This window comes from Natator depressus, chromosome 10 (assembly GCF_965152275.1).
Source record: "Natator depressus isolate rNatDep1 chromosome 10, rNatDep2.hap1, whole genome shotgun sequence".
Classification (NCBI taxonomy): domain Eukaryota; kingdom Metazoa; phylum Chordata; order Testudines; family Cheloniidae; genus Natator; species Natator depressus.
In genome coordinates this window covers 10,277,178-10,298,739 of record NC_134243.1, presented here as the reverse complement: position 1 = coordinate 10,298,739, position 21,562 = coordinate 10,277,178, and the positions used below count along the sequence as shown (strand labels likewise).

At 41.4% G+C, this 21,562-nt stretch overlaps 1 protein-coding gene across 1 annotated transcript in view; it reads left to right on the top strand.

Moving 5' to 3' along the window:
- SDK1 (sidekick cell adhesion molecule 1) overlaps positions 1 to 21,562 on the top strand; it is a 655,892-nt gene that overhangs the window by 538,439 nt on the left and 95,891 nt on the right. Inside the window, exons 24-29 of the mRNA XM_074965177.1 lie at positions 4,750 to 4,859; positions 7,779 to 7,929; positions 10,093 to 10,330; positions 16,012 to 16,127; positions 16,956 to 17,145; positions 19,962 to 20,060. Coding sequence (XP_074821278.1) covers positions 4,750 to 4,859; positions 7,779 to 7,929; positions 10,093 to 10,330; positions 16,012 to 16,127; positions 16,956 to 17,145; positions 19,962 to 20,060 — 904 coding nt within the window. The remainder of the gene's footprint in view (positions 1 to 4,749; positions 4,860 to 7,778; positions 7,930 to 10,092; positions 10,331 to 16,011; positions 16,128 to 16,955; positions 17,146 to 19,961; positions 20,061 to 21,562) is intronic.

Genomic DNA, 21,562 nt, shown 5'->3' with positions numbered 1-21,562 from the left:
ACCTAGTTTAAAGCCCTCCTCACTACGTTAGTCAGCCTGCTTGCGAAGATGCTCTTCCCTCTATTCGTTAGGTGGAGCCCGTCTCTGCCTAGCACTCCTCCTTCTTGGAACACCATCCCATGGTCAAAGAATCCAAAGCCTTCTCTCCAACACCACCTGCATAGCCATTCGTTGACTTCCACAATTCGACGGTGTCTACCCGGGCCTTTTCCTTCCACAGGGAGGATGGACAAGAACAACGCTTGCACCTCAAACTCCTTTATCCTTCTTCCCAGAGCCACGTAGTCTGCAGTGATCCGCTCAAGGTCATTCTTGGCAGTATCATTGGTGCCCAAGTGTAGAAGTAGGAAGGGGTAGCGATCCTAGGGCTTGATGAGTCTCGGCAGTTTCTCTGTCACATCGTGAATCCTAGCTCCTGGCAAGCAGAAGACTTCTTGGTTTTCCCGGTCAGGGTGGCAGATAGATGACTCCGTCCCCCTGAGGAGGGAGTCCCCAACACCACCACCCGCCTCCTTCTCTTGGGAGCAGTGGTCATGGAACCCCTATCCCTAGGACTATCATGCCTTCCAATCGTCGGAGTCTCCTTCTGCTCCCTTCCCTCAGATGTATCATCTAGTTCACGTGCCGCATTAGTACCTGTGGAGAGAACGTGAAAACAGTTGCTTACCTGTATCTGCGTTGCTGGTACATGGACACTCCCCTTTCTTCTTCTGGATGTCACATGCTGCCAAATTTCTTCACGTCCTTCTGTCCCCGCTGCACAGCCTACTCTGAATCTTCGGAATGTTGTGTCCGTAGAAGCATATCCTGATGTCTGTCCAGGAAATCTTCAGTTTCTCTTATGCAACGCAGGGTCGATGCTTGTTTCTCCAGACCTTGAACCTTCTCTTCCAATATGGAAACCAGGTTGCACTTTATAAAGACAAATTCGCTTCTGTCCTGTGAAAGAAAGACAAACATGGTACATCCTGTGCAGGTAACAACAGCTGAATGCTCACCATCCATATTACATTCCTTCTAAGAGCTTCCTCAGGTGCTGTAGTAATTACTCAGAGAAGCCTGCAAGATGAAAGCCTCAGTGGGCTCTCCCCAGGCGAACTCCCAGGCAAACTCCTTCTGTTAGCCTCTCTGCTGTTTGCAGCTCAGCTGACTGGCTTTTTATAACAGTCAGGCCCACTCAAGGCTCACCTGCGACAAAGCACTCCCAATTCATTACCCTCTCAGTGATAATTCCCTTGGCAAAGGGACGGATGGCTTATCATTATGTGATGGCTGATGTTTAGTGTCTTAAAAGGAATGAATTGATGGGCATTATTATATTTATAATGCTGTAGCACACGCAAGACCTAGTCAGGATTGCAGACCCATTGTGTTCAGAGGCAAACTACAAGATAGTCCCCTGAATTGAAGTGTTTACATTCAGATAGCAACTGAAAGGTCTGCAAGGGGCATTATAAGCAGGCGGCATTCCAGTCCTGCTCCTAACACAGTACATGCATGTATCTGTGTGGGTCTTTTCTAGACTTAATCCTTTCCTAGAGTTGCTTTTATTGTTATCTGAAACAACAACAACAAAATATAAGCCTTAACCTAAACTTCCTCCTGTTCCTAAAGAATTGTTTTCCCTGAAGGACCCCTCTGTCCCTGCCCTTAGTTTTCTCTGCCTGAGGAAGCTCCTTTTAAACTCCTTTGTTTGAAGCTGATAGGACACTTCTGAACTGACATCAGAGTGATTTAGCAAAAATAACTGCAACTTTGTGCAGGGTAGGTCCTAAAACCATGTATCAGGATGAGTAACCAAAAAAGTTCTGCATCTCTGTATGTGGAACCTGGGACGCTGTTAGAGACATCAAAACACTTAAACACAAAAGTCCACCTTTACACATTCTGCTGTAAGCGTGATTCCTAACATTACTGCTAAATTCATAATTTTTTACCTAATTAACAGTGGCCTATAACAGTATTTATGTCTGTCCGGTCATCCACAGCACCCTCCAGTTGTCTTCATTCGGCTCTTATACAGGGGAAGTGCACTCAGAGTCCTACTGTTGACTTCAGTGGAGGTAGGATGAGGCCCTGTATGTGGAAGTTGTCCTGCTGCTGGTACCAGAATACTGGAAGATGGGTGGGATGTTGCCGGGTTTCCACAAAAGGAGTTCTCTGAGTCTGTATTCTATTTTTCTTCAAAGTTCTGCTGAGAGATCTGAGCATCTCCTGCAGTTGTTTGCTTCTACTCCTCCTCCTTTCATCCCCCTCCCTGTTTTTATCTTTCACCAGTGTACAGGTCTAAGCAAGGTTAATAATTACTGTCTGTAAAGCCATTCTGCCCATAGCCTCCAAGGCCCTGAAGCAGGTAATATGCCACCTGTTACCCAGCTGGCTTTAGAGTGAGGAAACTTCCAATGTGCCAGACTGGTCCTGGATCTGCCTTTTCTCAGAGACTGCACCAATCATCCTTATCTGATACAGAAAGCTTTGTTCTGATATGGGGTCTCACTTGGGACATCCTTTCTGTGTCTCGCCAAGATCTTAAACACACAGAACCTTCACTGTTATCCAATCAGTGAAAGATCCTTAATGTCTCCAGCTTCACAGGCAGCTGGTAAATGCATACCTGCAATACAGGCAGGGAATTGGACACCTCTCAAGCTTGATTCAGTGTCAATTGTTTACAAAGTCTCATGGGCCTCTGTGGTTGAGCCATGTGGTCCTTAATGTGTATTAATGACCTGCCTGCTGCTGCATATGGATTGGAACCTGTGGTGTGTTTTGCTGTGCAATAAATATTCCAAAGGGCTATTATTGTTCTTAAGTTTTAAAAAGAAGACTCTAAATAACTGCAGGAGACAGAAAAAGAAATTTTGCTGTCTTTGAAACATTGTGGATTGTTACCGCATACTTACTGCGGCAATTTGAGGTGATACCGTTAAGAGCCAGGAGCCTTTCAAAAATAACCATTTACCAAAGATTTCCGATAAAATTAATCAAAAACTCATTTTAGAAAGTATTCTCTGCTTCTGCCGTAAAAATTCAGCACCCTCCCATTTGGAGTTGTTAAAGAAAACTTTTCTTTTTATCAGATATTTATTCCTTGGGCTCAGTCTGGGGCTGTTCAATTTCAGAGTGGAGAAATGATTTGTGATGCCTTCTCTATGCTTCTGTGCCCTGGTACTGTGCAAAAATCTCTGTAATATAAAGAATTGGGATCTTTGCACAGAGCGTTCAAAATTTCCCAGACTTTATTTTTTCTGTAAGAAGTTTCTAGTTCTTTTCTGTGAAGTTACCAATGATCTCCTTGGGACTGGCCCTAGGTATCTGAGAGACCTCCTCTCCCTCCACGACCATGACTCTCCTTGAAAGCTGTTGTCCACCAGAATGATCACAAAACCAAACGCTTTCTGAATCAAGTGCTAAACTGATTTCTTCCGTTTAACTTTCCCTCAATTTCTCCATTCACAAGCTCATAGACACACAACACACCAACTCATACCCAAACAAAAAAGAAACTTATACGTTAATCAAGATACTTCTCCTATAAGAAGAAAGAGAGAATGAGGTAGAGATTTATTTCTATTTTAAATAGTTAGCAGTACTACACACTACAGTGATGGGGCCATGTAAGTATCTTGATAGACAATGTGCACGAGTACACAGTAGCTGTCCAGAATCTGTTGCCATAAAGAGTAAACAACAAGAGTACTCATTTCCCTCATTTAAAGAGGCACAGAAAGGTAAGCGGAATGCAGAATTCCTGTATGGTGTTAGCGGGTGTAAGATTATATTAGAGGGCTCTCTGCTGCAGCTCTCTGAGGCACTCCTGAATCACCAAGCTAATAACTAATCCTCCTCACTCTCTTTTCCAGCTCCCTCCCAAGATTCTTGCTATCGCTCTATCAGGCCTGACCCAGTCTTCAGCATACTGTTGCTGCCAGCTTCTGAGACCTAGTGCCAGACCCTGGCTCCCCTCTTATCCACTGGTGTCTCTCTTTTAAGTCCTGATTGTTCCTACTTCAGTTTTTCCCTGGAGATGGCATGTGGAACGAAATACTTTAAATTCCCATGAGCACGAGCTGAGGGGCTGTGCTGAGCTGGCTCTTGGCCACAGACAGTGGTTAATTAATACAGAGCGCTGCGTATAGAGGAGCGTGGTCTCAGCACAGAACAAAGCTCCTTTGTTCTTCGTCTTCTTTTGTTCTCTGACTTCATTACTGAGGGGCCCTTGCTTTGCCTCCACTCAGACCTGGTTAATCTGCATCAGTTACTGAACTTATTCTGATGAAGTCAACTCTTCATTTTTGTTATAACACTAGCGAATGCTTTTGCCTTCTAGATACTAACATGCACACGAATCACACATAGCTTTAGCCCTCTTTACTCTGGATTGTTAGGATGTGTCTTTGCAATAGGTCTCACCAGTGAATCAAAAGTGAAATCCCAGCAGTGATAAGGAAGGCTGGAAGTGCCACTGTTTCATATTTACTATTGCTGAGTGCCACAGCACATAAAATAAATGTTAGCTATTTACTCTTGATTTAAAAAGAAAAGGACAAAGCTTATGCTCAAATAAATTTGTTAGTCTCTAGGGTGCCACAAGTACTCCTTTTCTTTTTGCGGATACAGACTAACACAGCTGCTACTCTGAAACTCTTGATTTAAAGGTATCCGCCCTTCCACTGCAGCAATTAAACGTTGCCAGTGTGGACATTGTGTTGTCTGGTTAACATTTGTTCCTCCACTTCTCAACTATAGGTTGGTGTTCTAGGAGAGGAGGAGGAGTGGGTGAGTCTATATGAGGTGGAGAATGAACCTGATGCCCAGATGCTGGAGATACCAAACCTCATTCCATACACTCATTACAGGTGAGGACAGCTGGTAATTAAATGCAGTATTAACAACCTAGAAAACTGTAGCATGGAGGAGCTTTTCCATTCATAAGCAGCTGACTGTAGTTTGCAATATGAATGAAAGGCAAAAGTTCACACCCCATAACAGTTACAACCTGTTTAGCGCATTTAAATTTTGACCTACGCATACTAAAATAACTAATCGTGATGCAAAGGGGAATAAACCAACTAAATGGGGCTATTGAGTAACTTCTTAGATCATGAGTCTGAGGCCTTGTCTATACAGAAAGGATGCACCAGTTTAACTAAAGCTGATTGATTACAAATCAGTCTAGTTAAACTGTCACAATCTCCTATCTACACACTTACATCAGGTTAAAGATGCTTCTATTGATTTATCTTAATTTGGTAATTTAAACTGGCTTAAAACTTTGCTTACAGGAATTCACCAAATTATGATAAATCAATATATGTAAAGTTTAAACCGATTTTAGTGCATCCAATGTAATTAACCTGGTGCGGTTTTCTAGCATAGACAAGGTCTGAGAATGGGGATGCCCAATCCTAATGGAAAATGCCTACATTAAATAGTGTACTAATAAAAGACTTAGTAATCAGGGACTTCTGGCAGCCAGGGCAAAGCAGTTTGCTACAGACACTGTCCACTTTCACACCACTGAAAGGTCTGTTACCTGGGTCACATAATAATGTGAATTGCTAAGCAATAAGATACAAACAAGGTGAAGATCTTATCATTTGTAATTAGTTCAGTGCCTGTGCACTAATTTTCTTGATTTTAGTAAAAACCACCAGAGCATATTGGACTCTTCCTCCCAGTACAGCTTATTGTCAATCAGTTTTATCTGATACATACGGACCTGCCAAGAATTTCTAAAAGCTATTTCCAGATGTGGGAGATTTCTAATAAGGCAATTTTAGAAAAAAGTGTATTATCAGGATGTCTTTGTAGTCTTTCATGATGACAATGGATAGTCACTGGGCCAAAGAAAGAGAATGAGAAGGATTCCATGGCCTGGTAGTTAAGGCACTCATGTAGGATGTGGGAGGCACAAGTTCAAATCCCTGCTCCAGTGACTCTTTAATTGTTTATATAAAAAGGGCAGCTTCAAAAGGAGAAACTGAGAGAGCCTCATACCAGCATATCCCCTAGCCCAGTGGCTAGACCCCTCTCTGGTAATGGGGGAGATCCACATTACATTCCTGTTCCTATGTTAGGTAGAGGGGGAACTGAGCCCAGGTCTCCCCCATCCCAGCTGAAGGCTAAAGTTAATAAGGGATGCAGCATACCACCACCTCCTCCTCAGTGAATCTAGTCCTCCTTTCACTTTTCAGGAATTTTGATAAAAGGAAAAGGAACAGAAATGTTCAGGTCTAAGACATTTCAACATTGCCAAAATGTTTCATGGAGGTTCAACTCAATCTTTTCAATTTGCCGAAAAATTTCAAAAACCATCATTTTCAGTTTGGCCCCAAACCATTTTTCCCCCAGATTGCCTGCAAAGTAAATATTCACTCAGCTCTGTTCATAGGATCATTGAAAGAGATGAATTTCCCAGCTGTCACCAGATCCTTGAGGTTATCAATGGTACTGTGCTGTCAGGAGAGCCAGAATGTTAGTGCTAGAGCTGGGTGGGGGGGACCCTCTTGTACTCCTTAGCCTGGTGGTTAGGGTACTGGCCTGGATGTGGAAACTCAGATTTAAGTCCCAGCCCTGCCTGAAGCAGAGTGGTCTGGGATGAAAAACTCTGTTTTGAATAAGACAGAGTAGGGATTCAAATCTGGGTCTCCCACATCCTTGGCCAGTGCCCTACTACCAGGCTACCTACATGCTCGCTCGTTCTCTCTCTCTCTCTCTCTCTGACATTTCAACACAATTCTGTTTTCATGAAAAAAATTGCAAATTTCAAAACCTCAAAAATTGCTGAAAAACAGAGTGGTCATCCTGCCAGCTCTAGTTACAGCATGCTGAAGGGATAAATCATGGGCCCTAATTATCCGTTAGACAGTCTTTGTCAATTGAGCTTCTTTTCTACACTCTTTGCCAGTGTTTGAGTGTGAAATTAGAGACGATGTTTGTTTGATGTATTGCTTTTAATGCACTTCCTAAAGTGATCAAAGCAGATAGATAAATGGTGCTTCATAGTCTAGCTCAACCCTTATCCAAGTCCAATCATTAGAGCCAGATTTCCACTGTTCAGTATAAACAAATTGAGCAGCTACATGCTAGCCTTAAATAATTGGAACTGCAAGACCCTCCTGTGTTTGTCACCTGTGGGTATCTGATGCCTACAGCAAGTCTTAACTTTTTTGTGATTCCTTATGAAGTTGAAAAAGGTTTTCATGCCCCTATAGGGACTCCTGCTGTAGAAGAGATCATTTGGAGCAAACAGGATGGCTTTTAAGCTGTGTATCCATATTAAATAACTTAATCATTCTTGTGCAGGAAAGGAGACAAGGCAGTCCACAGAGATATATCAGCCCTCATTGAATTGACCATTGAAGGGAAATGTAACTGATGCATTTCTGATATTTGCAAGGACATTATGATATCCAGATACCGATATTTGTAACACCCTTTCTGAATGTAACACGGAGGCATCTCAATGGAAAATCAGTTAATGCTGGCATAATCTCCTCAAATTTGGTATAACTAACATAATCTCCTTATATTGCCCATCTGTTTCTAATAGACACTAAATTAGTCTAATTTTGAGGATCTTGCCGTTGTTGCAGTAGTGGACAGGGCGATGAATTTAATGGGTATTCATGAGCAATGGCATTTATGTCTCAAATTGATGACAGCCTGGTTTTCTTTCATATTGGTGTAGTTCCGGGCAAGAAATAGCATTTGTTCAGTTTTCAGGTTAGCTTTGCTTTGGAACATGTTTGCACTGTGCTTTCTTTATGCTTTAGATTCCGGATGAGACAGGTGAATATTGTCGGCCAAAGCCCACTCAGCCAACCATCTCGTGTCATCCAGACACTGCAGGCACCACCAGATGTTGCACCAGGAAGTGTTACTGTACGCACTGCCAGTGAGACTAGCTTGTGGATCCGATGGATGGTGAGTAAATGTAAATTGGAGAGTCTGGGGGAGATGCTGACATTTGAGGTCTCAGTTTCCTCAGAGAATGTGTCCAAAGTTCATGAATTACTTTTTCATTCATTTGACCCAAAGAGCAACAGCAAAAATATTCCCTTTCCCAAATTGTCTGAAATCTGAGATTTATCTAAGTGCTTTACTAATCAGCTCAATTCCCCACTTCCTTCGCTTACAAGGGAAATATATGCCTTGAAGTAAAAGGCCAGAGATGTGCGTGCCCTAGCTTTTGAGGCTCTCCATTTCCTCAGCTTCAGTCAGCACACACAGGCAATATGAATACTTGAGCTCATTTGCTGCTTCTTGCCTCAGAGTTCTTCACTGAGTTCTGATCACTAAAATATGGTGATCTTGCAGATATTGCTACCAAGAGATGTTAGCGAGGTTGGGGGTGGGGGGGCATCTGAGATCATTTTAAAAAAAAAAGGTTGATCATGTGATGGTGAAGGGAAGATGAAATGGGCTGTCCATAGGAAAAAAACCCAGAAGTATGTTGTAATGATAAACTGTTAAAGAACTAAAATTGTAATAAGTTAAATGCTGCTTCTGTGTTACACTGATATATATCTAGAGTAACACCCTTTATTTTTAGAGAGTTACTCTGGTTTTATGCTAGTGTAACTGAGAGCAGAGTATTTCCATATGTACCTACACATCACTTACGTGGAAACTGTATCCAGGTGATCGATTGCAGAGCTATGTGATAAATTGTGGAACCAGGTGATTAATTGCAGAGCCATTCGCAAATGAATTTATCATGCACCTTTGACTGCCTCAGTTGCCCATGAAAATATCTCACTGGGATTTACTCTAATATTCTAACTCCCTTCAAATAGTCACCTTTCTAAATTATAAATCTGACCCCAAAATAGTTCCTTCTGCTGCAGCTTCCCCCTCCCCCACTCCAAAATGTGACTAGATAGGAGCAGTATTTCACTGGAAAGGCGAGATCCCAGCTTCCAAATGGCACCCAGAACTTGTCTAGACCTTGAAGGGCTGAGATGTCAGGCTTATAAATGGGACATTAGTATGTATAGAAAAGCTATTACAGTTCATTTGGTCATTGAGCTGCATAATTCACTTGTGGCTTCACATATGAGTAACATGCTCATCCCTAACCCATGCAATCACACCTTAATAGCATATTAACCTTCATATCTGTGGTCTGTGCTCTGATCATTTAAGAGCATTTTAGGGGCTTGTTAAAACTTTCATTAGGACTGTTTTATGTTCATCTACCTGTACAGCTAGATGTCTTATTTACCATGAGACCAACAGTGCAGAGGTCAGAGGGAGCCACAAACACATCTGAAAATGACCAAGTTTAGCTTTTCTACACAGCATAATGTCAGCATTTTAAAGAATGATATCGCTGCCCTTCAAGGCCAACAATGAGTTTTGTGACCCTTTGGGAACTTCTTTCCAACTGAATGAAGTTTACATTTCTAGTCCTACTGGGCCGCAGGATAGAATATTTTAAAGCTATGAAATGTTAATGTAGAACAAAACCTGTTACTGAAGCAGTGTTGAATCTTGCTCATACTTGATCTCATACAGATATAATTTTAAGGGGGAAAATCCACACTCGGGTGGAGCAGGTGATGACATTTCTGGGGCAGGTTAATTTTTCTTTTAAGAGTCTGATGCTGCTCAGGGAGTTGGAATGTTAGAATAAATCCTAGTTAGATGGATTAATAGGCAGAGGGCCAGTGAAACAGTCTGAGGTGCATAATAAATTTATCACATGGCTCTGCAATTTATCACTAGTTTCCACAATTTATCCCATGGTTCTGCAATTTACCATACTGGTATTACCTCCACATATATGGAGTGAGGGGTGTATGTAGGTATGGGAGGGGCAGAGAGAGGTGTTATTTGCTATAAAATATTTAGGTAGGGTGGCATGGAAAAAAATTAAAAATATTACATACAAAATAAAAAAATATTATAAATGGTCAACAAAGGTAAACAAAATGTATAATAAGCCCTCAACCTCTCACAATTCTCTCACCTTCTTGGAGTATTTGTTAAGTATATGAGTACAAAAGGCAATGACATATGATTTGAAAAGCATAGTCCACCCATTCTGTGCAATAATTTTGTGCTCCTCTTATTATTAATGGCCAGCCTCTCCCTGATGCTCAATATAATGGCAACCCAGAGTCGGTGGGCTACAGGATAAAATTGTGGCGTGTGGATCTGCCGTCTCCAGTGCTCATGAAGGTTATCGGTGACCGGCTAGAGAGGGAATATACTATTGAGGATCTAGAGGAGTGGGTAGAATATGAACTGCAGATTCAGGCCTTCAATGCCATTGGAGCAGGACCATGGAGTGAGGTCGTGAGAAGTTGCACGCGAGAGTCTGGTAAGTAACAGGAGTATATGTGCTTCTATGAAGAATGGGCTCAGTGTATTTCAGTATCTTCAGCCCTTTCCCTCAACCTCTCTTTCTTGCAGATCTACTAAACCTAAAAGTGCACTCTACTGATCCATTGGTGGTAAAAAAGACACATTTGCTAGCCAGGCAGCTTGATGGGGAAGATTTTAAATGAAGTAGATAGTAACCAAAGAGGAAACTAATGATCTGAGCTATCAGTGCCACCTTCCAAAATTGTGCCCGTAGATCTGCATAAATGTAACCCACATATGCGCAAGCTAACAAGAGCATAGAAATTGTTCTGTCCACCTGATCTGAGTATGCAGATATTAAACTAGTTTAGAGACTTCCAGTTGCCAGAAGAAAGCAGTCTCTATAATATCAAGGCAGTAATAAATAACTGGTAACTGTAGCAACAGCAGAAGCTAGATCTTGCAAAGCTGTTAGCTAGGGAACTTCAGACAAAGCTTCTTTCTCTGACCCAGCCTGCATGCCTATGACGTAAATTGATTTTATATTGCAGGTGAATAATTAGATGGAGTGATCCTACTTGGATAAAATACTCAATAGTAAAAGTGAATTACTCTTGCATGTGACCTGTATTTAAGCAATGCTCATGTTTGTTATTTTTCTTCAAAATCATTTAAACTTGAGTGCTTTGAAACTTAATACTGTACATGCTGTGTGTGTATATGCGCATCTGCTTGTAAGTAAATAAAGACAATGTGCCAAAGCTACCAATGGAAGCAACAGGTGCTCAGCACCTTGCATGATTTGGTCTCCTGGTTCAGACAGCTAACCTTTGAACTAACTGAAGGTAAAAGGTTAAACAAACTCTTTGAGCCCCTTCCTTTTAAAGTGTTGGGTTTTTCCTAGTAACTGGAATGTTATTGCTAGGGGTATTTTAAACAAGACATGTTTGTAATGGAGTTTGAGATAGTATGTCCCAGAATAAAATAGTTTTGAAGAGCTCCGTATCATTATAAGGAGATAACTGCATTTCCTCTTTTTCTCTATTGCTGTTCAAACAATTCCTCTGAAAAATAACAGATACTGAGATTAAATGATTTCATAAAACCTTGGGATGATAGTGGTCCAGATCATCCATTAAAGATCAAAGGTTCCATGTGTATATTTCAGCATTTTCTCTCCCAAAGTTAAAAAAATATTTAATTTGGCAAGCAATTCTAGAGGAGAAAGAAAGAAAACTGGAATCAAAATGATGCTGAACACTGGTTTGGGTCATAAGGACTAGTTTGTTTGTTTGTTTGTTTGTTTTCCATGTATTTTCTTTGGTGTCTGTATCTGTTGCGAGAATAAAGCATCTTGGTGCACAGTTAAGAATCATACATTAGGCTGCATCTTTTCAGATGAAGTGGCACAAGAAAACAAATGTTGGTGGAGCAACCTGCTGTGTTGAAAACAAAAACTTCATCAAGGCTGAAATTAACCTGACAGGCCTTGTATTCATGGGCATGGCTGGGCTAAAGTGTGAGTAGGGTACCCCTAAAGCCAGAGCGTGGAGAGGGAGGATTCAAGGCAAAGCAAGTCCCATCAGCCACTTCTTTCAGGGAGTGAGCATAATAGTAATACTTAGCATTTATACAGAGGTCTATACGCTCAGAATGCCTTACAAAAATTCTCCCAACATTCCTGTGAGGTAGGTAGAAGGTGGGTAAGAATTGATATCCTATATTACAGATGGGGAGACTTAGAAAGACTGATTTTAACTAGAATTGTGGGTGCTCAGCGCTCTTGACAATCAGGCCAAAGTTGACTCATCCAAGGCCATGCAGTGGCAGAGCCAAGACCGGAGCCTGTATTTCTCAACTGCCAGTGCAGAGCTCTAACCGACAGCCCAGGGTGGCATCCTGAGAAGTGAGTTCAGGCACTAACCTCGTTCTTGGTATCCTATATGTCAGTGCAGCTGGATGAGTCCACGATCCTTATTAAAAAGAAAAATTGCATCTGGATGACTGGTTTTTCTAAGATTTGTGATTATGTCACTGTTAGCTGAGCACACGTGCTAACCATAAGTTGCATGTCACTGCAGCTACTCTGTCTTTTAATGCATTTCATTATAAAGAAGGCTTGAGGCAACCAAACAGACGGAGCATGGAGAAGCAATATTGCGATTGGTTGGGGGATGGCTTAAGAGTAGACAGCAGGAAGGATGAACAAAGTGAAAGGAAGATCCACATCCTGGATACAAAAACAGGTTGTTGAAGAGGAGAGAGAGATGAATTTGGGCTTCAAAAAGGACAGATTTTATTGATCCAAAATGTTTTTATACTCTGGGAACTTAAATAATTCCGTTAATTTCACTGTGTAATATAATCACAGAATGACAATTTACAAACTCTATTTCCACTCATTGTGATGGGAATTGGTTTTCAAGATTACATATTTCAACTACAGAAATGCTAACTAGACCTTCACAGCGTTCATACAACCTTGATTCGAATGTTTCTTTCTTGATCCATAACCTCATGTTTTCACATAATTCATCTCAAATGCGCCAATCCACTGCCCTAGTATTTGTGGGCTCATAATGCTCCCTGATTACGTGGCTGTGCATAGCCACTCGTCTTACAAAATCAGCTGCTACACAAGCACAGTCACGTATCTGTGGGAGGATCAAGTTCTTAGTGTTTCAGACATTGATCCTCAGGAAGCAATTAAGATTCTGAGATAAAGCATTGCTTTATTGCAGAAATAGGGCCAAATCCTCAGTTGGTGTAAAGAAGCATTGTTCCATTGTAGCTGATGGAGCTATATCAATTTACACCGGCTGAGGATCTGGCCTATAAAGTCTAACTCGCTTTATAGACAAAGAGGGTTTTATGGTGCAACACTGTTATTTTTACCATAGCTATAGGTCTGAACCCTCACCTCTAACTAACATAAGATGTACAAATTATCAGCTTTCAAATGTGACAATGATTCAGTCAACTTAAATGAGCTAATACAAGGAACCAGTGGACCACTCCACATGTGGCGTCTTCTAAGACAGTTGAATTTTCCTGGTCAAATCCAAAATAGAGACCAATAGTTTGTAAGGATTGTCACTGAGATAGATAAAGAGATGAACTATGAATCGTTGTTGCATTTTCAGTATGAGACTGTTCGAGTCAAGACAGGGATGTATAGTCCTGCCACAGTGAGGCACTCCAGGTACAATGGACAGAATGAGGCTATGGTGATGCTGAACGTAACTGCAAAACCATGAGCTTCTGCTAAGATCCAGTGGAAAATACCAGTAGATTCTCTGTAGTTTCCCATGTCTGATCACGCAAAGTACCCTGTGAAGTTGGCATTACTTCTGACTACCTCATGAAGAACAGTAGATTGTCTCAACATTTAGCTTCAACTTCATGTCTTTTTTTCAACATTGTATTCTGGTTGTGGCACCCAATGAAAAACAACCATAAATTCAACCTCCTTATCACTAAACACAATACACAAACACACACATTCACGTTCCCTGTCTAATGATCATCTTGAATCTGGTTCCCCCTTGGAATAGAAACATGACCATCAAAAAAAGAAGTGCAGTGGAGTGCCAGAACAGACACAAACTAAAGATTTGGTAAGCACCTGATACACAAAAAAAGCTGCCATTTAGGTATTGTGCTTACATTCCTAAGATAAAGTTTGGGGAAATATTTGCCGTGTCCATTACTGAGAGGTGAGAGAGACCATCAAGATTTGGGCTAGCAAATCTTCAGAAAGCTCCATGTCCTACATTGTTAGACTTAGACTCCTCCTAGCAGCAATAAGTGATCATATACACAGCCTAAAGATGCATGCATACATTGTGGGGACAACTTCAGCCGCAACCTTCTGTGAACTCTGGAGAACTTATGGCAGCTGACCAAAAAGCAAAAGATTCTTCATAAAATAAAGAAGTCTTCTCTTGTAAAAAGGAAAATTCAAAGCAAATAAAATATGAATAAATCTGGCTAGAAAGGGGCTGCTTTCCTTTACACTTTCTCTGATTCCTTTCCCTCTCCCTCCAAAGTAATTCATGTGGGAGTAGCTCTTTGTGAAGATCTACAGATAAAGTTATGGCAGGGATCCAAAGACATTCATGGCTCCTGGCAATCTGTTTTCCTCTAACATAATTATATCCTTGTGGGGGATAAATCTAGAAGAAGATAAAAAACACTTCAGCATAGAGAGGGGGAAAAAAATCTGATTTCAGTCTGCTGCATTGTCATGTGACGGTGCTGTGTTTCTCTTGTCCCAAGTAACTGGTAACAGGAAAATTGTTTCAGAAATGACTGTATATGCGGTTAACCTTCAGTGCACTGGGGTGCAGGTTGGTGAATTTTCCCCCCAATATATATTAATTCTTGTGTCATACTGATTATACTGTTCTTGCCGCTTACAGCCTCAGGAGAGAGCCCTCCATAACAGCTTTTCTTCTGCTTTCATTTGGACTGCAAGGAGAGTGCTAGCTTTTTCAGGGGCACTGCGCTCCCTTGGTGATGCACTCAGAACCTTATTCAAGCTTTCTTTTCCACGTGTGCTTGTGTAACATTCTCTTCCTTGGCAAATGAATGGTCTCTGAAGCTTAACAGGTGTATCATGCTTTAAAAAAGGATTACGCCCTTCAGACATTAGAAATGCACAGAAAAAAAGATGAAAGAGCCGAAATAAAATCTTGTTCGTTGAACCTTTAAAAGCAGCCTCCAAATTTAATTGCATAACTGCATGGTGTTAAACTTGTGGTTGTGTGGTTCTTCTGTGATGCCTGGAGAGGTAATATAGTCAGAGGATGCAGAATCCCTCCGCTCTCAGGTTAGTGAGGAGTCCATAATTTCAGTTGCAGTCGTATTTCTAGTTTCATAAAGCCCAATAATTACATTTTATAATTTAAATGAAATAGACATGTCTTTCTTTTATACCCTGCTGATCCAAGCCAAGCTCCTCAGTGATAGATCTACAACATTGTCATTTTGTACACTACACCCTAATCGAAAGGCTTGCAGGTTGGAGCAGTCCTCAGTAAATCGGGAGGTCTGGGCTCAATCCAAAGGCTGAAATTGTTGCCAATTCTAGACAAGATGCTGTAATTTCCTTTCAGATAGCATAGGAAGCAGGGCAGATGTAAAACTTCTTGTTGGAACAGATTTGCACCTTCAGATAAATTTCCAGCATATAAGGATCTCTGGCTTTCAACGCAGGGAAATAAAACGTGTGACAGAGATATTGAGAAAGATATTTACATTAGTCCAATGTTAACTTGATTCTCATTATTATAAAGTATATAGAATGCTGAGTGTTTAAATCCCAATTTCCATCTTTATCATTATTTTATAAAAATAAAACAAATGAGCACCCAGGAATGGACTGTCCATAGTTTAGAACCTTTGCTTGTTCACAAATGTCATGATCTGCAGGAAGAATTAGTGTAGAAGGAGGGATAGAGCTAGGAAAAATAGGATGAGATTTAAGAGGGGGAAATATAGTGTGAATATCAGAGAAAAATGGACATTCATCTGTTTTAGGCTGTGGAGAAGTCTTGCAACGGACACTGAAAACTAGACTAAACAAGACAGATGCAAATGCTCTGTAGGGAACAATCCTGAGCTGGCAGGGCGATGGATTAGGTGACATAATAGGGAAGACCTGTCTCTAATGTCTGTGATTCCATATGATTGCAGTTCCTTCTGCTCCCCCTGAGAATGTGTCAGCTGAAGCTGTAAGCTCCACCCAGATCCTACTGACATGGACATCAGTACCTGAACCAGAGCAGAATGGACTTATCCTGGGCTACAAGGTACACAGTTGAGATTTCATGCTGTCAAATGTTTTAATACATTTGCTAGGCTGTTTTTCCGTTTGATAGTTATTATCTACCAGATGCATATTAATTTACCCATTTATCTTTTGAGAAGGGTCAGGAAATGTGCTCTTTCTTCAGAGGAGTGATCTGATTGGTTTAGGGTATGTCTACACTTGGAGCTGGAGATATAAACTACACTAGCTCTGATCAAGCTAGCATGCTAAAAATAGTGTTGCCACAGTGATGTGAACAGCAGGAGCGGGCTAGGTACCCCAACTTCATACAAACTCAGATGGGTAAGCACTCGGGGCAGCTAGCTTCTCCTGCTGCTCACATCGCATGTCTACTTTCTGTTTAAAGCATGCTATGTCTCCTTGAACTGGAATTTACACCTGCAGCTCAAAGTGGAGACCATAGAAAGAGATATCAGTCAAGATCCTGGAACAGGCTTGCCCATACTCACCTCATCATCCCAGATCATTGCAGTTCAGTCACCAGAGATCAGGGCAAAGTATCCAGCAGAGTTGCATTGTTTCTAACAATGCCCTTTGTCTTCTAAAGTCATAATCTCTCAGGTTCAAGCATGCAGTATCACTGATTTCCCTTTACATGTACAGCAGTTCATGGCTTACCCTCTGTGTTATATACAGCCAGTGCTCATGTCTATGGGATTACCTGTTTACTCTGTGCAAAAGAGTGCAGTTGAATCTGTTGTTTTATATTTTAAGATCAGGAAGACCTTAAAATACATACAATCTTTCTTGCAATCCTTTTGAATAATGATTGATAACCATACTTTTTCTGTTGTGTTTATTCTTGCAGATTCTGTTTAAAGCAAAAGATTTGGACTCTGAACCAAAGACCCAAATAGTGAGAGGTAATCACACCCAGTCTGTCCTGCTGGCCAGCTTGCGGAAATATGTGCTTTATGAGATTCAGGTGCTGGCGTTCACACGTATTGGAGATGGGGTCCCTAATTTCCCTCCAGTCATCGAGAGAACCAAGGATGATGGTGAGTTTATGGGTCACTCAAGTGTTCTTCCCATACATTCTAGCATTTCTTTTTAAAATCAAAGCTGTTTTCATTATGCAAGCTTTAAAAATATAGCCTAGATTTGCTTACAATTTTAACATAAAGAATCTGATCCTTGACTAGTGTCAATTCTCACAATGTTGGGGGCAAGCTGAGGTTCTGGGCCCAAAAACTGAAAGCATTTCCCCTCATAAATGACAAAAGCAAAAAACTCTATTTCTCACTCATTCAAACGTCATACAGTTAGTTCCAGGTTGGAGTGAAGTTTGACAGCCCAATTATGAACTTCTACAGAACTACAATCTTAGCACTAAAAAAAGAAATGCTATAATAGGACACAATAAACAAATTTAGCCCTGACTGGGCCTGAAGGAGATATGGAGTTTGGCATTCCAGTAAGAGGATCTATACCAATGTTCTGCAAAAGAATACCCTGTGCTGCCTTTACCGGGAAAGGTACTTTGACTGGGCATCAGGGAATGAGAGAAGTCCAAATGCATGCACAGCAGCGAGGGGGTTTCCCCCCTTCAGTTCTCTCCTTAGCCATTGGCTGGGTAAGGGGGGATGGGGACAGTTGAATGCGTGCTGCGTTCCCCTCCCCACCTTGCCTATTTGAGCCAGCTGCATGGGCAGCCCTGGCTCAGGCATGCTGGCTGCTGCAGAAGTCATGGAGGTCACAGAAAGTCACGGAATCCGTGACTTCCGCAACCTCCGTGACAGACACGGAGCCCTACTTATAACACTGTTATAATTGCTGATTCGTCATAACTTGCAGCTGGTGCCCAGGAGTAAAGGCGAGAAGAGCCAGCTTCCAGAGGTCAACAAGACCTCTAGGATTGTGCAGCTGGACCTTGCTGTCATGAAGTAGAAGAACTTTGAAGTCTTTCAGGACTGAGGTTCCCCACTCATGCCTTTGTGGCCTCTGTCACTCCAGCCTCCTTACGTGGAGAACCAGGGGAAAGAGGTTTCACAACTGAACTGAGTCCCTGAGTAGACCAGGAAGGATGTACCTCAGCTTATTTTTTGGTTTGTGGTAAAAGCCCTGGAACCCTCACTGGAACAAATTAATTAAATGCCTCATATGTGAGAGTGGCGCAGGCAATGAAGTGTCCCTCCACAAGGTAAAATTAATAAAGTTGCAGCCTGCTGTTTAAACCCAACCCACAGGTCTGTCAATCATTCACCTTCTTGTTCTGGTCAATAAGAGACTGATCTTTGAAAAGTGACCATATAAGCTTCCCTTTGTAATCCTCCCTTCTCCCCGCGCCCCCCCAAGCCCGGCCACAGTGCTTCCTATGAGCTCAAAGATTCCTCTGTGCAGTTTGATGTGCTGAAAGGACTAGAGCCACCCCCTGTTTCTGTTTAAACTTGTCCGTGTGATGAGAGTATTCCTGGTGTATTTTCACTGCAGTTTCCATTAGCAGTAAAAATATTTTTCAGCTTTACAGATGTCAAACACTTAAAGGTGACCATTTTCTCTGCATTTTCTGTAGAGTATAAGCAAGTAAAAAGAATGTGTCAGTTGAAAACTCTTTTTTTGTATTCATCCTAATAAAAATAAATAAAAATAAAAAACCCAAATACTTTTGGATCTAAAGCTCCCAACAGAAATTAAATAACTGTAGATTTCCATAAGAAACTTTATTTAAGTAATTACATTGGACTGAGAACATGTTCAGATTTCTGATTTAGTACAATATTTTCTGCAGTCCACAACAAAGCACTAAGGATGTGCCTTGCACATAGGAAGAGCGCAATTACCCCCAATCATTGCTTTAGTCATTCTCCTAACACACTAGCTGTGTGGTAACTTGGCCTTTTTCTAAGAGACGAGGCAGAGAGGAGATTATTGTTGCAAACTCTACAGGGAGATGGTGCGTTCACTGAATTCCATAAACCAGAATGTAATGAGAAATGTTTAAGGTTGTTTGTCAAAGACAAGCTCATTATACCAGTTCCCTCCTAAAGTACATGTTGGCAAATGTCACAAATTGTTCTTCCATCTCCAAACTCCTGACATAAACATGTTGTGTCTTCTTTCAGTTCAATTTAATTAAAAGTATCATCAATGAGAGTGCAGGTGAGATTTGTACTTAAGGAGAATTTCAGAGCCTGCGTATTTGTGAATTCGCATAAACTCACCTTGTGAACCTGAGATGGACAACCTGGGTGCCAGCCATCTGTGTTAATGGGCTTCTGACCTCACAAAGGTTCTCGAGCCTAGACACGCGTACATATGTAAAATCAGAAGGGAGTTCAAAGCTAGGGCTGCCAACACAGTTAGACGATATTATTCAGTTTCAACAGGCATGAAGGGGATTAAGCTGACACATTATCTCTCTCTGTAAAGGTAGTTCAGTGCCTCGCACCCTAGAATATAATCAGCTATGTAGTGACTTAGATGAAGTGTGTAATCTGATTGGCTCACAGGGATTCCCAGCTATGCTGTTATGAGATCATTCTCACATAGGTCAGAACTCATCTGTCAAAGCATCCTTGTAACACACTTTTATAGGAGCAGCAAAACATTCTAGGGTGTGTGGTTGCGGTATTATATTTACTCTTCTGTGGTGCTAGAGGCACCCAGCCTTTCACAGAATTCCTCACCATGTAACCAGTGTGTGAATGTACAGCATCATAAGCTCACAGCCATCTCTGGAGTTCTGGTTAGATACTGCTTGGCCTGACGTCTGTATAGAGTAGACAGAGGAGTTTTTAAACAAGCAGTTGTCACAGAACTAGCAGTTCCTTTGGTACGTAATATCCACTTTTGTGATTTTGGTTGTTCTTTTCAGCCCCAGGACCTCCTGTAAGGCTGGTGTTCCCTGAAGTGAGACTGACATCAGTACGAATTGTATGGCAACCACCAGAGGAACCCAATGGAATTATTCTGGGTAAGAGAGGCAACATTTAAATTTCCAAACACAACGGTTAGGAAGAGGCGGAGATAGAACAGAAGGAGAACTATGAATATGTGCTTATTCTCCTCTTGCTTTCAGTACTAGAAAGCACATCCAAGCCAGTTCACAGGTGAACAAATGAAAATATTACATTGCTGTCAGCTGAGACGCGTGGTACCCCTTGATGGGATTTGGAAGGGTCAGTGAGATTCTGTATAACTAATGTAACACTCTTCTGATCCCCAGGGTGCACATTTGCATGAGTCAGATGCACGTCATCTCATGGCACTATATTTAAATTGTGTCCCATTTTTCTGTTTTGTATCCTTTTTAGATGAGTATCTGGGGAGTTGCCTCCTACTCTATGGCAGGGGAAGAGTTGGTTTTTCCCTTGTGATGCCAGGACCACCTAAGCTCTTAGTTGTATGTGTTCTTGTGTTTTGCTTTATCACTTTTCTTTGGAGAATACCATCTGTCAGGTCACAAGGAGTTAACTCACAATTAGCTTTTCATCAAGAGCAATAGTAGTAGCTAACTGAATGACAAGAATCTGTGAAATATCTTCTCACCTTTCCTTTACCCTGACCTCTCAAGATGGCTTTCCAGCACACAAACCAGCAGTCACTTTTACAAAAACAATGTGATCTGTATGAAGATGTTTACAAGATATTAATCCATTCCTGCCTCTAATAATAAAGTACTGAGTAGTTAAATAGCACTTTTGTCTTCAAAGCTCTGGACTAATATTAATAATCCTCCCACCAGCCCTGGTAGGTACGTAGGGATGCTAATCCCCATTTTAAAAATGGGGAAATTGAGAGCCTGACTTCTCATCTTGTACTCATTCTTTTAGACTCTGCTGCCTTGGTTCTGTCTCTAGGGTTACCTGGCATCGCTGTAGTTTGGGTTTGTATTTAGAATTCTGAGATAATTTCCCATAGCATTAGGATAATTTTAAGGGAGGCCCATAGTTTGGGTTTTACTAGGTTGACAGTGTCCCTTTAAATTACAGGCTTTTTTTTTTTTTTTTGCATTTTGTTCAAATCTTGAGTCAATCGCTGTAGAAACTGCTCAGGTTCACGTCCTCCAAAAGTGCTCAAGTGAGGAAATCCTGGCACCTGAAGCAGCAGGCAAGTCGTCAGATGTGATTTGAAGGCAGCTGCTGCAGGGATCTCCTGAATACAAGAAAAAAAGTCTTTGCATGAAAGTTGGCACCAGTTAGCTGTCAGAGACAGAATCCTGCAGTTTGAGGTGTTGGGTGTCTGTCTGTTTTTTAAATAAAGGAGAACTACCTCCTATGTGCTTATTTCCAATGGAAACTAGGATTTGAAGCATAGAATGTGTCTACAGAAAATCCCAACTGATAAAGAATATTGGGAAAATATTAAAAAATACTTTATAAACTGTGCCTCCTCTGTCACACTATGCCTCATTGCTGATCTTTGCCTTATCTGTTTAGACTGTAAGCTCCTTACAGGAGGGACTATCTCTTATTC